The sequence below is a fragment of the Ceratina calcarata genome, unplaced genomic scaffold, assembly GCF_001652005.2.
Source record: "Ceratina calcarata isolate Rehan_Ccalc_2016 unplaced genomic scaffold, ASM165200v1 scaffold153.2, whole genome shotgun sequence".
Taxonomy (NCBI): domain Eukaryota; kingdom Metazoa; phylum Arthropoda; class Insecta; order Hymenoptera; family Apidae; genus Ceratina; species Ceratina calcarata.
Genome location: NW_017136529.1, coordinates 312403 through 328317, shown reverse-complemented (window position 1 = coordinate 328317; position 15915 = coordinate 312403). Strand labels below are relative to the sequence as shown.

Below are 15915 nucleotides of genomic sequence, written 5' to 3'. Positions count from 1 at the left end.
AATTCAACATGCTAGCATTGTTTAAGTGTATAGCCTATACATCCTTAACAAATTGGACGTGAAACTCGAAACGAATAATGACTGTGATATCAATTTCTCTAAAAATATCAAGTACACTCATTTAATACTCTTCCACTCCAGAGAAGAAAGAGAATTGGAAACGGACCGGGTTCATAAGATTGGTCGTTCCTTCGCGAGCAATTAACAAGGTCGGCGTACAATTTTCGTGTCCGTTGAATGAATCGTCGCATTAACGCGGTACGTGTCTGTGAATGATGGGAGCCCGGAGGGGAGTCCCTCTCCGGAGGAGCCCGCGGAGCGCGTTCACCTCGCGGAAGGATGTGACTCACGTAACGACCGGCACGAAATTAAACATAAAATCGGTGAAACGTGGCCCGCACGTGAAAGGAGTTACCGTGTATATAATGTCTACCTATTCTGTCTCCGAAGAGCCCAGGAATTGTCTGTTCTCGGTTAGTAACACGTTCCAATGATCACCAGACGACTGCGTAACTTGTGCTCTGAACAGTCAATTTCCCTTTACCTTCAAATTAGGTGCCTTCTATTAGACTGGTGGCAATCAACCAATAAAATATGACGTATCTCTCTCTATCGAGCATATAATAATTGAATAATAACTAATTACTTGAATTGTATAATCTCTAAAAACTTTGCTGTATTTCAAGAAAATGTTTCATATGCACACGTCTAATAGTTCCTGAATTCTCGACTGTTTTCCTTTCCTTTGCTCTGTTCGACGATGAGATGCAGCAGAAATAAGAAAGTTATTGGAGAATTTAGATACGAGCTACTATTGATGTTAAATTTGAATTGAGATAAGTGATTCCGCAGTGAATCAGTTTCTGAAATGAAATTCTTTCTAGCGTTCAGTGTATTGTCTCTTAAGCGACAGCAATTTCAGTAGCCTACGACTTGATATAATTAAGAAAATTATTCGATGAAGAATAAAAATGAAGCCAATAATAAATTAGAAAAATGAAACAGTTCGAACACGGACAGATCGTCATTTATAATTTTCTCGTTACAAAAAATATACCTCAAGTACAATTCGAGAGACTGAAATTTCGCAAGACACCCAGTATAGCCAGGGGATAGAAAGGGCAGTGCATCTCTTTGCGGTGAAACGAGGGGCAGCGGTAGGAGGGGGATAGCTTCGGAGCCTCTCATTTGAAATGAAAGCCAGGCCTCGCGAATCACAAATGAAATCTTTGCGTCATTGTTTTCTCTCTTCCGCGATTCGCCTCTTTGTCCCGTTGGTTATAAACGTTCGGTTTACTCCCTTCGGCTTTTCTGTATCGCGCTCGCCGGCTAGGCCGCGGGACACAAAAGCGTGAAGCTACGCATTTTCATCGCCACTCGATGCAGTAGAAATTCAATTCCTGACCATCGTTAATTGTTTATACCTCTTCATATTTCGTTCATACCATTTAATGTCATCGACGTTATGTTTGTTATTGAGACATGGATGGAAATTGTGACATAGTCGAAGTATGAAAATAAATGCAGCGGTGAGCGAAAATGTTTTCGTGTCCGCGTATTCCGGTGGAGCCAAACATTAGCGAAAGGTGTCGAAAGTGTATAGAGACGGGAAAGTTTAAAACGGCGTTAAGCACAGGGGGAAAGGGTCTGAACGGCAACAATGCTCCCATCAGAGCGTGCATTTGTCCATGGGACGCCGTCAGAATTTTCCATTTCTCAGGCCGTGGCGGTGCACTGTTGCACGTGCACGTGTGCGCACGGTCTCGCGCTCGCGTGCATACCGGGACTTTGACACGTGCATAAATCCAGCGGGGCGTCCAGCGTGGCATTGTGAGCCTTGTCAGTGAAGCTTCCTCCCGTGCCTTCTTTAGAAATGCCATTTCTCTGCGTCACGCGTCCTACCTTGCTCTTCTTATATTATTCTCTTCCCATCGCGATTCACCTCCGTTCCACCATCGCAACGGGACCGACCGATACTCATGAGGAAACTGAGCTACGAGCTAGCTCTGTTGCTCGCATCGTAGTTCAGGAGTCTTATGATATTGCAGAAGTCTTACGTAAGACACGTAGGCTGAATCGAACAACAGAACTTGCATTTTATGGTTTTTTAATGTAATTCATTATATATGATTTTTTATTAATTCTCAATTTTTCTCTCCTATCTGAATTTTGTCCGTCGAACGAGTAGCTGGATAATTCGAAATTGGCACGATCGGGAACAAGGGGGTCTGAATTAAAATGAAATTCTCTAAAAGAGGGTATCAAGGAAACATTTCTCAAAGCAACTGGCTGCCCGCAAAACGGTGCTCGTGTTATGACAGTCCGTTGACAGCCTCTCGTATTCTCATGGTAATACTTCCCTCGCACCCGGCCTTTCAAATCTCTCCGCCCTGTCCCTTTTCTCGCGTTACAACGGTCTAAGAAACAGGCTACGCGGCGTTCTTTTGAAAAATCTTTTCGTGGATCTGCGCCCGGCCCCAGGTTTGTACCCATTGTGACGCGATAATGCGTCCTGGGACGTCCCGGTCGCGTGGGATGCAATGGATCTCGTTCGCCGACAATCCCTCTCGCAGAGGAATTCACAGAATCCGACTTACATTAGTCGACCCTCGATCGATGCTGGGAATTTTGTTCAAAAGTATTTACGACGTTCGACTGGAATTTTTATATCACATTTGTAGAACTGCAACATGGTTGTATTTCAATCTCAACTAGTTTGCCAGCCATGAATAACCGGTATAAAAAAAAACTGGTACTGTATTTTAATTAATAATTGTGGTGGTCCTGAATACAATAATGGCTAATGCAAATATAGACGAGAACTGATCTATTGAACCCAACATATAAAAATGATAGATAATAATTTTATACATCTTCCCGATGGAATCTATTGTAGGAACTTTTTCCCATAACAGAACTCAAACACTTCGGAGCGAGAGAACATAACACGAAGGATCGTAAATTAATCTCGAGAGACGACACACCTTTTGTAGTGGCATAATCGATTCCCACGACTATGACGTTGGCCCCCGGTCGTAGATAATTCACCCGGTAACTAGACAAATATATTTCACCCTCCGCTGCCCTGCTGCTTAACCGTTAAACGATCCTAACGAACCGCGACAATAGGTGTTTCGAAACGACGAAACTATATTTCACGCGGGGCACAATGACCGTCGTCTTTTTATTTTGACAAGTCTGTCGCGGTCCCAGGGTGGCGTTTTGTACCTAAATTCTAGTCGTTTGTGAATAGTTCCAGCTTGTAGCCGTCAAATTCATTCATGCGAAAACCATGGAATTGGGGAGAACGACTGAACAGTCGTAATTCCCGATGAAAATATTTTTTTATGTTCGTAAAAGAGCGGAACGTGTTTTTAAGAAGAAATTATTATTGTTTGGTCTACTTAATTTCCACTGTTTTCCTCGACAAAAGATCTGAGGTTCGTAGAAAGGAAATGTAGAAAGGAAACTGGAGAGCGAGACGCGGGCCTAGCTTTATTTGTTGCTTCATAAACATACCGGCTGGTCGCGATTTAACGCGGGAGCGTGACGCCGGTCGCGAAACCCGCGTGCTTATTAATTATTCATCGGACGGTAACGTCGATGCGGTGTACGCAGCGTCGCGCGAAAACGCGGGGAGAGAAAAAGGTAACGAGAACGATGAATATTGCGATGCAATGGAATTATAATACATCAGCTATAATGGATCGACTCGTTGAATATTCAAAGCGGTCGCAGGCCAGACGCGATGGGGCGATCCCGAATGACTCAATAGGGCCCACTTAAGCCATCCTGTAATTGTTTGTACGCGAACGAGACTTTAAATAATACCGTATATCCCGGAAATTTCAATTTATCGTTTGTTCACGAATTTTATCTGGGATTCTTTTCTTTAATTAACAGGCGGATAATTTATGAAATCTAGCGAAAGAATTACAAGAGGATCGCGAATTGTATGAAATACCAATATTTTGAAATGGCAACGAATCGTGGATTATTGATCCTTAATAAATCTTACGAGTATTAATCCTGATTCGTTTAATACGAAAATTCATACGAGTACGTTTAATGAAATGAAGCATTAATTATTTCGTACGTCTATCCTTATTGATTCATTCCGTACATAATTAATGATCAGAGCGTACTTTAAAAACACGAATGAAACCAAGAGAATCCAATCGATGTTCCCAAATAAAATTCAATTGATATTTTCGGTGGTATCCAATTCTTTTTCCGTCTCAGACATTCATAATGGGAAGGATGCAGCAAGGTGCACGAGGTACACATAAAAGTTTCACGGCTCTCCGCTGTTTCCCTTCCCATCCTCGGCCGAGCGCGTGAGATGCGAACCCACTGAAATAGACGCCAGAAGCCGGGGTTTGATTTACGTCGCTGCACGCAGGCATCGAAATAAAGTTGCCAACCCCCCCAATCGCGAATATGTCCGTAGAGAATGGCGGGCGGAAGAGCGAGGTTCGATTTTATCATTTTTCAATTTGTATTCGTTCCGCATCCGCCGGATTCCCTTGCGCGGTGGATATTAATTGTTTGATGTATCGAAAATGGATCGAGTGTCTCGCGCGTCAGCATCAGATATCGCGCGCTAGTTTTTGTTTTTTTCATCGCAAAGTAACGTTGCAAATGGGAATTTCGTGTTTTTTTTTACCACGGTACGGTCAAGGGATTTTAATGCATTTTTTAAATTCAAAGTGCGCAATTGATCCGCTTGAGTATTAATAAATGATGTTCAAATTGCATCTGTGATCTGTTTACAAGCAGGCATTTTTTTAATTGACGAACGGAACCGTCGTACTAGAAAATTGCATTATTTCTCTGCGCGAATTTCTGTACTTCGCCAAAACCAATTTAATCCGAAAGCTCATGCAAAGTAACAATTTCAGCAATTACGTTATCTTGCTGACTCCACGGTCTCCATTCTGAACGCTCAAAGAAACCGTAATAACAGCAATAACTCCAGCCGTCGCCGAAAAACGCCAGCTAAAATTGCAACATCCACCTGGTGGATGGTGGCACCGGTGCCGGCTCGTTGTTGGAACCGCGAAGAAATTTCATTTCTGCCTGTGCAGCCTGCTCGCGCGTACCACTTTCAGCCCTGTTATCGTCATTGCGTACCAAAATCGTATATGCGTATTCCCGTTCATAAATCTTACTATTAGTAGACATGCAGAACAATAATCATATAATAAATCATGAACAGTTTCAATATTCAATAGAACTGTATTTGCTTCAAATGAAAGACTAAGTATAATTTCAATGAAAAATGAAGACTGGTTAAATTTATTATGTCTGTGCAATTTATTAGATGGTTTATGTAGGTACAATGTAACGCTTGCCGGTTCATCATAACACGCGATGGTACGAGATTCAGACGATTCGTATTACGAGTGGAAACGTCGTGGTAGACTTTAAAAGTGGTTTAAATCCACGCCAGCATTTATTATTCCGTCCCGTTATTTATTCCAGTCGCGCTCCCCGCTTTTTCGCGGGGATCTCGCCGTTCTAGTCGAACCAGTTCGACGACCATCATCCGGCTGAGCGAAGATTACGCACCCTCACGGGGTTTCAATTCGTTTTTTTCTCCACCCGTCGATACTCAGGTTTCTGAAATTTTCATTCCCTGGCGGACTTCTTTCCTGAGTTCTACGTTTCCAAAGTACAAAAGCTTAAAAAATAATTTTAACAGAATGGACTGAAGCATGAAATCCATTATTGAATGTTAATGATCGATCATAAAAATATATCCTATCAGTGAATAAATGAATTTTAGTTTCCCTAAGATCCATCATCAATGCCCAGCAAGAATTCATCTCAAAAGTATCAAATTTGCCACCGAACATAAAAACATCACAAAGGCATCGTGTTTATTTGCAAGAAACTTTCAAACGAAGCGACGCTCACGACCTGGACGAGGTCCAAACCCGAGGATCAACGCGGACGATCTACGCCGCACGGAAAAGGAAGAGGCGAGGGCCCGTATCGTGGAAGTTAGCGAATTTTTCAGGTCGCCGCCGGTTGCAATTGGCGTCGTGGAAGTTCTACTTGCCAATTAGAAGAGGAGAGACCTCTTGTCCTCTCCGTAGGTTGAACTACGTAGATGCGACGGGTGAAGGAAGCCGCAACAGTGGACCTGTTGGCGAAAGTTCATGCTTGTTCGCGACAACCGCTTTCTGAAACGTTCCACGGACCTCTTCGCCTGTTTTCCCTCTCTGTCACGACCAATTTCCCCGGGTTTCTTCGGTTCCGCGCCGTTTAACCCTGTTTGAGTTTCGTCCACCATCGGAGAATCAGGCGGTTTAGACTCATTGGGATAAATGGAATCCTTAATTCGTTAGAGAGATTTAAAATAGAAACTTCTGATTAATACAAATATTTTAATACCTATTATTGAAGTCTGTTGGCAAGTTAATAATTTGACGAAATTCATGACACGTGAATTTTCCTTGCAAATTGACAATCGCAATTGAATAAAATTATAGGAACACCTCGTAGACAGAGAGAACTGTTGTCCATCGATGTCATCGACCTGGGAAACGAATTTCAGGTATTTTTTGGCCATTTTAAATGCCGACCGCGTGCCGACCGGGAATGAAATTCTGAACGAACGAAGAAAACGAGGGGCGAGGGAATCGAAGGGGGAAAATGTAACCAGCTCGCAGCGACGAATAAATAAAAACGTAGCGATGTAACGTAGTATGTTCGCGTCGACAGGGCTCTTTGAAGTGCTCGGTATACATGATTGGGCTTTAAAACTCTGTCCAGTTTGTTTAAATCGCAAATAGAGAATGTTAAGCGATTTTATGTACGCAACAGACGGTTTAACTCTTTTTCCTACATAAATTAACGCTCTCGATTTTTTCGTCGTTTTTAATCCTTCTTTTACCAACGAAATTAAATAGTCCCTTCAATTTCGCAATTGTATTTAGTACTGCGAAACAAATGAACGATGTCTGACATCTAGACTGCAGATTTCGGTGCAAAATAAAACAAATTGATTTATAAAATACAATTTACATAGATGACTTCAGGTTTGAATATTTTATATACTAATTATTTCAACTGATCTATTTATGGATGTCCTTAAAACAACACGTCCGGTGACTCATGAAGAAACGCGGTAAACCGTTGCATTAACGATTATTATCGACGTTATTAAAAATGTAATTATTTTAAGCGAGACGGCCGCGGGATAATGATTTACCTATACGACAATATGTACAATTATTTATATTCGGTCGAACCGAAGTCCCGCTCGCCGCGTAATTAATTTCTCGAAAATTTCGGATGTACTTATTGTACCATTCCCGTTTCCCAATTTGACAAGCTCCGACGAAAATTCGATACCCGTCTCTGATTACAATTTACGGTCACGCGTAACGCACGGCCGGAGTTACCGAACAAAAAGCAAAACACTATTTTCATAAAATTAAATCCTCATTTCGTCGCCGTTCAACAATACTCCCGGGCCGTCGCTCGACCCGCGGCGGCGGCGTGGCTCGTTTAATTCGCCGAAAATAATCGCGCAGCACCTTTTACGTGGGAACAAAAACTGAACAGGAACGAAGGTAGATAGCACCGCGGGATGGAACGAGAGAAACAAGAATAAATAACAAACAAAAAGGAACGCGAGGGGGTCGCAATGGCGTTCGATTTTATTGGCCCTCTCCCCGAGCTGGATACGCGTGTTACCCGCGCACACCATTTCCACCGTGCACTCCGGGGAATCGTACGCGTTTTTTTTAACCCCCTACTATCACGCGGGGTGTCTGCTTTTTATGAGCTACCCCTGTCTCCTAGGGAAAATTGCATGAACTCAGTGTTCCAATTTTTTTTTCTACTTTTTACCTGCTCGAACGTTTCTACAAAGGGTTGATCTCTTTTTATGAAAACTGATTATCAGCGTAGAAAATTAACAATAATAATCACACTGGGTGTATGCAGAATATAGAAAGGAGTCTATTGAAATATAAAGCTGATAGTAAGAATTAATACGATGGATATTTTAATTTACGATCTATTTGTAATGAGGATCTCCACAGGCGAGTCTTATGACGCCGTAGGGCGGCTGCAAGTTTAAATTTGCACTTGGCACCTGATCGGCTGACGTGGCAGGGTAGGTTGTCAGGCTAGGGAGGAGGGTATATAATTCGCTCGATTATTTAATAGCTTGGCCTGGCGCCTGGCTACAGGCTCTGGATTCTCCGGTTCCAATCTATATTAAAGCCCCCGTGGCGAATTACTCATTAGTGGATTAACGAGCGGGCACCGTTGCCAACGTTAATTAGGGTCTCGCTATAGAATTTCGGAACGGCCGCTCCTGTTTTATTTGTACGGATAGAAGAAATTTAAATAGCTGTAACGCGTCGATCGTATTGATTCGTAAGACCGTAACGTGCGAGCTTAAATTACGGGCTAACGTAGATTATTGCGGACTATGACTATACATCAGGGATCGTGACGTGACCGCGGGGTGTCACAGATTATACGGGATGATACGGATCGTTCCGCAATAAATTACATTATAATCCAGATTATTCTCTGGCCCTTTAAGCCACTGTGTAAGTTCCGGGTCGCCGATTACGAGGTTACTAAGAAATGATCATGTACGAATTTGTCAGGGGTCATATCACTGTTCTGGATTTTGATAAAATAACTTCTACTTATCAAATGGTATAGAAAATAACTTGTCAATCGCATTGCAATCGAGCTTATAGATGAACGTGATTTAGTAGAACGGAGGATTAAAAATGTTTGGAAATCTGCCGACGGGTATGCTAATTAATTAATAATTCCATTGACCCTCGTCTGAGCTAGCCAGCGGAGCATCGAACGTCACGTCACCGCGTGAACGTTGTACGTAGAGCTCATTATCATGCAGAGTATCGGATAGCTGATATAGTTAGCCCGGGTGGAACTGACGTGAAGCTGCCAGGACGGAAGAAGCCAGGCCGATCGCGTTTCGAAATCGCGGGGCAAATTGCGTGAAACGCGGGTGGCCGCGTATCGGACGACCGTGGCCCTTCGAGGGACGGGCTCTGATGTCGTGTATTTGCGCAGGTGTACGAAACATCGAACGCCGACGCTTGTTCCGGCGAGCGTGTATTATAGTTGCTTCCATTGTTAGGCAGTTGGATAACTTGAGACGCGGACGAGTGCGCGTGGCATGCTTGCGGCTACGAGCATTCCATCTCTCGTTGCTCGATTTTCAAATCCTACCGACAACGGAATTAACTTCGACTGTGCTGGAAAACGATGATTGCTTCCAATTGTATTAAAACAGTTAGGCGATATCAGATATAATTGTGGTATCATATAAACGACGTCGAGGGTGAAGCATGAAAATCTATTGTGATTTATGGAGAACTCTGAATTCTATTTATACATTCAACATTATCTCGAAGCTCCTTTGTTACTTCATTCTGTAATTCATAGGCTGTAAACGATTGTTTCTAGGTGGGAATGGCGACGTCGAGGTTCTAGATCCAGATGTTCAAGATTATAGTACTGATGAAGACTACAACGACGTGTTCGATGCCACGACCAATGGGTACGTTACGAAATTCTTTTTTGATTTTATTTAATCGACTGATAATGTTGGAAAATTGCACCCATTCACACGTGTACGTATTGCATTAAAATTCACAGAGAATAATTAGAATCTTTAGAAAATGATTCTTATTGTAATTCACGTATCGAGTAATATAATCCTACAGAAGGCATATATCAAAATTGGGCCACTGGCTCCGACAGCTGCCCATAAATTCAAGCATCGTCCATACCCCCGACGTGAAATCGAGGAATACTTCAATCAGAATTACCGTTCGAGAACAGATAGAGAAGCGTGGATGGTAGGAGTAAAATTCTCCATCGGAAATGTAGATGTGGAATTAAAAAAGGGATGCGAAGGAGCAGGACGAAGGGGAACGGGGATCGCAAAGGATGGAAGGGAGGATTTCACGGGTCTGTATGATGGAAAAGGGATGCCGCGGGGCTTAATAAGGAAGCGGCTCGATTGGTTCGATTGGAAAGCTAATAATGCTACTTCCCGTGCGTCGCGTCGCGCCTCGTGGAACTGCGGACGCGATTCTGTGTGGGCGTGATTAAATTTGAATTCTCTCTTCTACGTTTCAGACAAGCTAATTCGGACGGGTGCCTGTCGATAGGGCCAATCGAGCCGCGTCTTCGGGGAATCTTATCTTCCTTTACGAATTTCGGAAATGAAAGTCACCTCGCTAGGCAGTCGTGGAAACGGTTTTTTCAATTATTTTCACACCGAATGTTTCTGGGAATCTATATTCTATACAAACTACATTACTAAAATACACTTTACGTGTATTTAGAAAAATATTGAAATTCTAATCGTGTAGAAGATTTCCAATCTCCCGTCTTGATTGCCATAAGCAACGACGCGTGGTGTCAAACGGTCCCTTGTATATACGTACACGCGGGTTCGATTTGCACGGGCGTGTAACGACGGCGGTAATGCGGCAAACGTGATTGAAATTACGTGTCGTAACCGATTCGAAGCGAGAACATTATGGTTACGATATCGCGCGTACACACGGCTCGCCGACTTTCAGCCAGTTACATTATTCCCGAACGCGCCACGCGCCTCCATTAATATTGATGCACGGCCCGATTCCCGGTACCGTGTAGTAACCCATTCCTCCTCTGCACAGGAGGGTTTCCTCGAGAGGGTGGGTGGACCGAGATGACGCCAGACATCGGCGTTGTCGCGACACGAAAGATCCCGCTGGATCAACTTCTTCCCGGGTATATCGGACGGTAAACGCGATCCCCGGGGTGCATATTCAGATTATTATCTTTATTGCCCGTGGACTACATATGTATTGTCCCGAGATATTGCGTTTCACGAGATTTATGCGCATTTATGCAATAGGCAGTGCATTTATCTCTCGATGAGAAGTCATGTCGAATTTTTGTAATTTAATGGCTTGGAGAAGTGTAACATTCAATACCTTTTAGAATGCTTCTGTGCACCCTCGAATTTCGTGAGAATTCATGATTCTATGATACATGGAGAATGAAACGACAAAATCATGTGCCATTTAGCATGAATTATTAGAAAACAGAATAACGTAAGAACAAATGCTATTAACTAACGAGATCCTATATCCAATCTTTTACAATAAGTCCCAAGAAACCATCAATCTCAGCACAGCATAATCACGCAATCACGTTCATAAATCACTGCGAGAAACAAATTCATCCCTTCATCCCTGCCTCGTTATATCCGTTCGCTTTTCAACTTACAGTGACCATTTACAATTGGCCTTAATGATTCTATCATTCTCATTTTATTTAGCTTATTAGCGACTGGCATTTTAATCATAATTAAATATCGTAGTAGAGAATCAGTTCTAAAATTCGAACCCGTAAGGCACCTGAACAAATAATTGTATCGTGTCTAAATTCACCCGGGAAATGGCTGATTCCTCGCTAATCCACGAGGTACCCGTGTTCGATGATTTGCATGGCGACTTTAAAACGTCGTTCCGGAGACAGGAGTCTCGATGGGGCCAGGGTAAGGGGGACCAAGACCGATCCCTCGAGCGAGAGAGGTTAAACGTTGCATTATTTATAGAAACCCCGCGAACGCCTAATCCCTGTCTGAGACGCTCTTCTGACTTCGCTCGCTTAAAACTGGCGAAGGAAGTGACGTAACGCGGTGGGCGCGTACAACTGTTAACCATTCGTCGACCCTATCTTCCTCCGCGTTTTAACACCTTTTCACGCCCAGCAGGGGTTTCAACCAGAGACGGTTGTTGTTAGGCTTAATTCCGCGTGGGTTACTATCGACTCCTCGTACCCTGTTCGCCTGATTGACTATGCGACGTACAATCCCTTGTCAATAAGTTTTTAAGAGACGAACGTATATCATGCAGCTCGTAAAAAATCGTTAAACTTATATTTATTATAATTAATGACGTCTCCCAGTGTACAATAAAATCCATGGCTCCACTGTTGTTTAGGAAAATGCGAATAATTTGTGAATAAAATTGTTCGACTCCGGCGTCACATTTTTCCGAAGGTGTACGAGTTTTATGGAAAATCACGGACGATAAAGCGGAAAGGATCGCGGCGACGTGACACGCGAGAACCGAAACGAATTGATCTCCGCTATTACATAATTTTCGCGTCGCGTTTCACACCGTTTCCCGTTGTAAAGCGCTCGGAAATTTTAACACGTTGCCGTCGTTTAATAAACGATATTTACGATCGCCGTCGGCGCGGCGAAACGCGCGAAACTTTCGCCAGTTTACCACCCACGTTTCATGGCGAACGTCCGCTAGATTAATGCAATTTTTTTTACCCTCGCCACGTTCCTATGGCCTATTTCTCAGAACGATCGATTCTTGCAAAAATACATTTATGCAGAGTGAGCCGATGAAAAGTGTACAACGATTTGTTTAATTTTTATCAGAATATCCTGTTTTGATTTAATTATTTGATGGGCGTCAGTAAACGAATGTATCTGCGTATTCTGACGCATTTAATTTTGTTCCTGTCAGAAGTTTTAATTAAATTAATGGATAATTCCAATTAGAGATAGAAATGATACAATTACCTGAAATATTACCGTACTTCAATTTGTATCTCAATCACTGTGAATATGTATTTCTCGAATTATGTCGTCTTTAACTTAAACTAATTGTAAGATCATTAATCTCTTTATTCGTGAACTAAATATTGGCATTGATTCTTCTTGCATTAAAACCAACCAACTCTTTATTCGTGAACTAAATATTGGCATTGATTCTTCTTGCATTAAAACCAAGCTATGTACGGATACTATTTAAGCAGCAAGTGGAGCACGTGGCTAGGCAAACCGGAAGCCACCCACACGTCGCCACCGCGAAGGCAATCACCGCGTTTGCCATAGTCACAGTCACGGCCGGTGCGTGTCCGGCGTTCGATGCACGGACACGCGCGGCCACTCGTGTTTACACGCTCGAACGTGATTGTACGCCGGTCCCAGATCGCCGGCTTCAAGCCGTTTCGGGGTAACTAACCCTACCCTTGGTTGATTATTGAATATACATCAAGCTAGTATCAGTAAGTCATCGGTAAGTTCCGGTGCACCTGTGGCCCGCGGCGGCCTTCACTACAAATTGTTGACGATTCGGCCAGGAATAGTGAGCCTGGCGGCGAACATGATCCTTGATTGTTCAATGGACACTCCATTGAAACCTCGAGAATTATGCGTTTACTGATGTACGTAGGACTCGAGAAGGACTAGTCAGCCTATAAATTATTATCCATTTACAAGAGATTTGAACAAAAATATGAATACATGGGTCTGATCTCGTAACAGAGTAAAACGCGGTGTTTCTATTTTTGGAGAATAAAAATACTTGATAGACTTGAGATATAAAGCTTTCTCGTATTTATCGTGCATTGAAATCACACTTACTGCATTCAGCAATCGACGGGATTAACAAAAAAGGAATAACCCGGTTGTTTTTTATTTAATCGCATCAGCCGACTACGTCAGCGATTCAAGGACTTTTTTCTCCGTTGGCTCCTCTCATCTCGGTCGATTTTATACGCTGCCATTAAGGGATTATCAAATTACGGTGGCACGGACGCGAGAGAGTCACGGGTACGCTTAAAAAGTTTCCCGCGGGAAGTTTTGGTAAAATTGAAATCACCGGTGCGTGCGTTAACGACGTGACGCGCGACGTTTCGACGACGGTTTTCGGACGTTCAAACGAGACACGGGGACACGAAATTAACGGCGTCCGCGAAACTCGTCGCCGGGTGTTGGGCGGGGCTCGAAAAAGAGCCGGTCTAGGCACCCTACGTGTGTTTACCATGCAAAGTAATTCTATGCATTTTGAGGAGGTCGCGCGGCGTTTATCAGCCGCTGCGGTGACGCACGATCCCCACGGCCGAGAATCTCACCCGATAAACGCCTGAAAATTTTACTGCGAAGCTGGGAAACAATTCTCTTCCTCGGGTTTCAACGCTTATTCAAGGAAAATATACGATGTGAATCGATAAGAATTTTATGCATGTTAATTCATTTCGGTACATATCGAGATAGCCGATTAATCATACTTAAATTGTTAAATATTGAAATTAAAAGAAAAATACATCAAACCTTTCTTGTACAACATATTCTGTTCGGTTTACAAGTCGCTGTCAGAATTTACAACGGAGTTTCATCTCGTGTCTGAAGACACTCTATATTCGAGCTTCTTCATTGGCAGAACAATAAGCGACGATCGGGTAAAGGGGCTTTCAAATTGCACGCACGTCAGACGCACAAAGTCTAACTTGGAAAACGTGAACTACGGTTCAGAAATCTTTGTCTTGCGATTAATTAAACTCCAGTTTACTCTCTCTCTCTCTCTCTCTCTCTCTCTCTCTCTCTCTCTCTCTCTGTCTCTCTATCTCATTATCTCTCGATCTTCGTAGCATGCGCATTATTAAATAGTTTTACCTTTGTAATAATTAATTCTGCATCAAAGTATGATAATTTAAAGAGGCAATACTGCATGGATTATAGATTGAATCGACCATAATAAAACGACGGTACTCGGTGCAGTAAACGACTAGAATAATATCTTTCAATCTTCAACCCTAATCTTCGCATATAATCTCTCGTTCAATCTTCCACTTCTTGAAGACACTCTCGAATGATAATGTAGAGAGAGAAAGAGCTCACGGGGGGATGCAAGTTGGTCGTGGAAGTTGCAATCAATTCGTGACTTCCGTCCGATGTGGACACACGCGCTGAAGGAGGGAGGGATTAAGGGGGATAAAGTAATCGCGTACATTAGAGCAATATAAATCCGGGCACGGGCGGCGGACGTTGTCGCGCAACGCCTGCGACTGGAATATTAAGTATGAATATGTTAATGGACTGGCACCCTATTCTTCTCACCCCCTCGCGACGCGAAATAACGGATTGCCCAGACCTGCGGACTTCCCCTTATCGCCGGTGATATACGATCGTCGGCCTATTTACCGCCACTGTTTCTCGAAATGGACTGACCCAATATCTCGCCTTTTTCACGGCCCAAAGAATCTTGAATTCCTTTCGTAATTCATTCGACGATAGATTCGACTCGGAAAATAGCGAAACAATCGAAATGGAATATAAAGTTCACGCAGAGCGAGGAAGTATGGATATTTTGAGAAATGCAGAAATAGCTGCGAGTGATCTTTCTTAAGAGACGATAAAGGTAATAGTAATTTTAATGAGATGTAAAGCACGCGTCGAGTGAACTTGAACTCGGCAAGGATTCTTATAAAATTCAGAACGTCGCGCTGAGAAAAGTTTAAATTGACTTCAACGCTACCTTGAACGTATTCAAGGTCCTGTACGACCCCGTGAATTATGAAATTAGCGGTTCTTGCAGGATGTAATTAATTTCGGGGCTGCAAACTTTTGAAGAACCCTTAGAAGAATTTAACGAATACAAACTTGCGAGAGCCTCGCTGTACATACTTTAGCCAACTTCTCTGTGTGCATGCTTTGTCTCGCCGTGAAATTAACAGTTTTTCTTTGTTGTAACAAACAAAAGTTTTGACAGGCATACAACACTTCCAAGTGAACGACCGAGTATAACGTGAAATATCAAATGTAATATATGAATGTGAAAAGTAATATCGAATAGAATACAAAATGTAATATCGAGTGAAATATAAAACACGTAATGCGAAATAAAGTCTGAAACATATGTCATATTTTTTTGATCGATGCAATGTTTAACAAAATAATTGATATAATACAAATCTGGACGAGTATCATTATTATTATGTTCCTTTATTTGATTTATTTGGAAGAAACTTTCTATGTTTGTACGACGAGAAAACCCGCTAATGACTCAAAAAGACTAAACTATTAAATGAGACGAAACATGAACC

The 15915-nt window shown here is 42.6% G+C and overlaps 1 protein-coding gene across 1 annotated transcript in view; it reads left to right on the top strand.

The window, feature by feature from the left end:
- Ror (tyrosine-protein kinase transmembrane receptor Ror) overlaps window positions 1-15915 on the top strand; it is a 203702-nt gene that overhangs the window by 151597 nt on the left and 36190 nt on the right. The window contains 1 exon segment of the mRNA XM_018036758.2: window positions 9472-9565. Coding sequence (XP_017892247.1) covers window positions 9472-9565 — 94 coding nt within the window.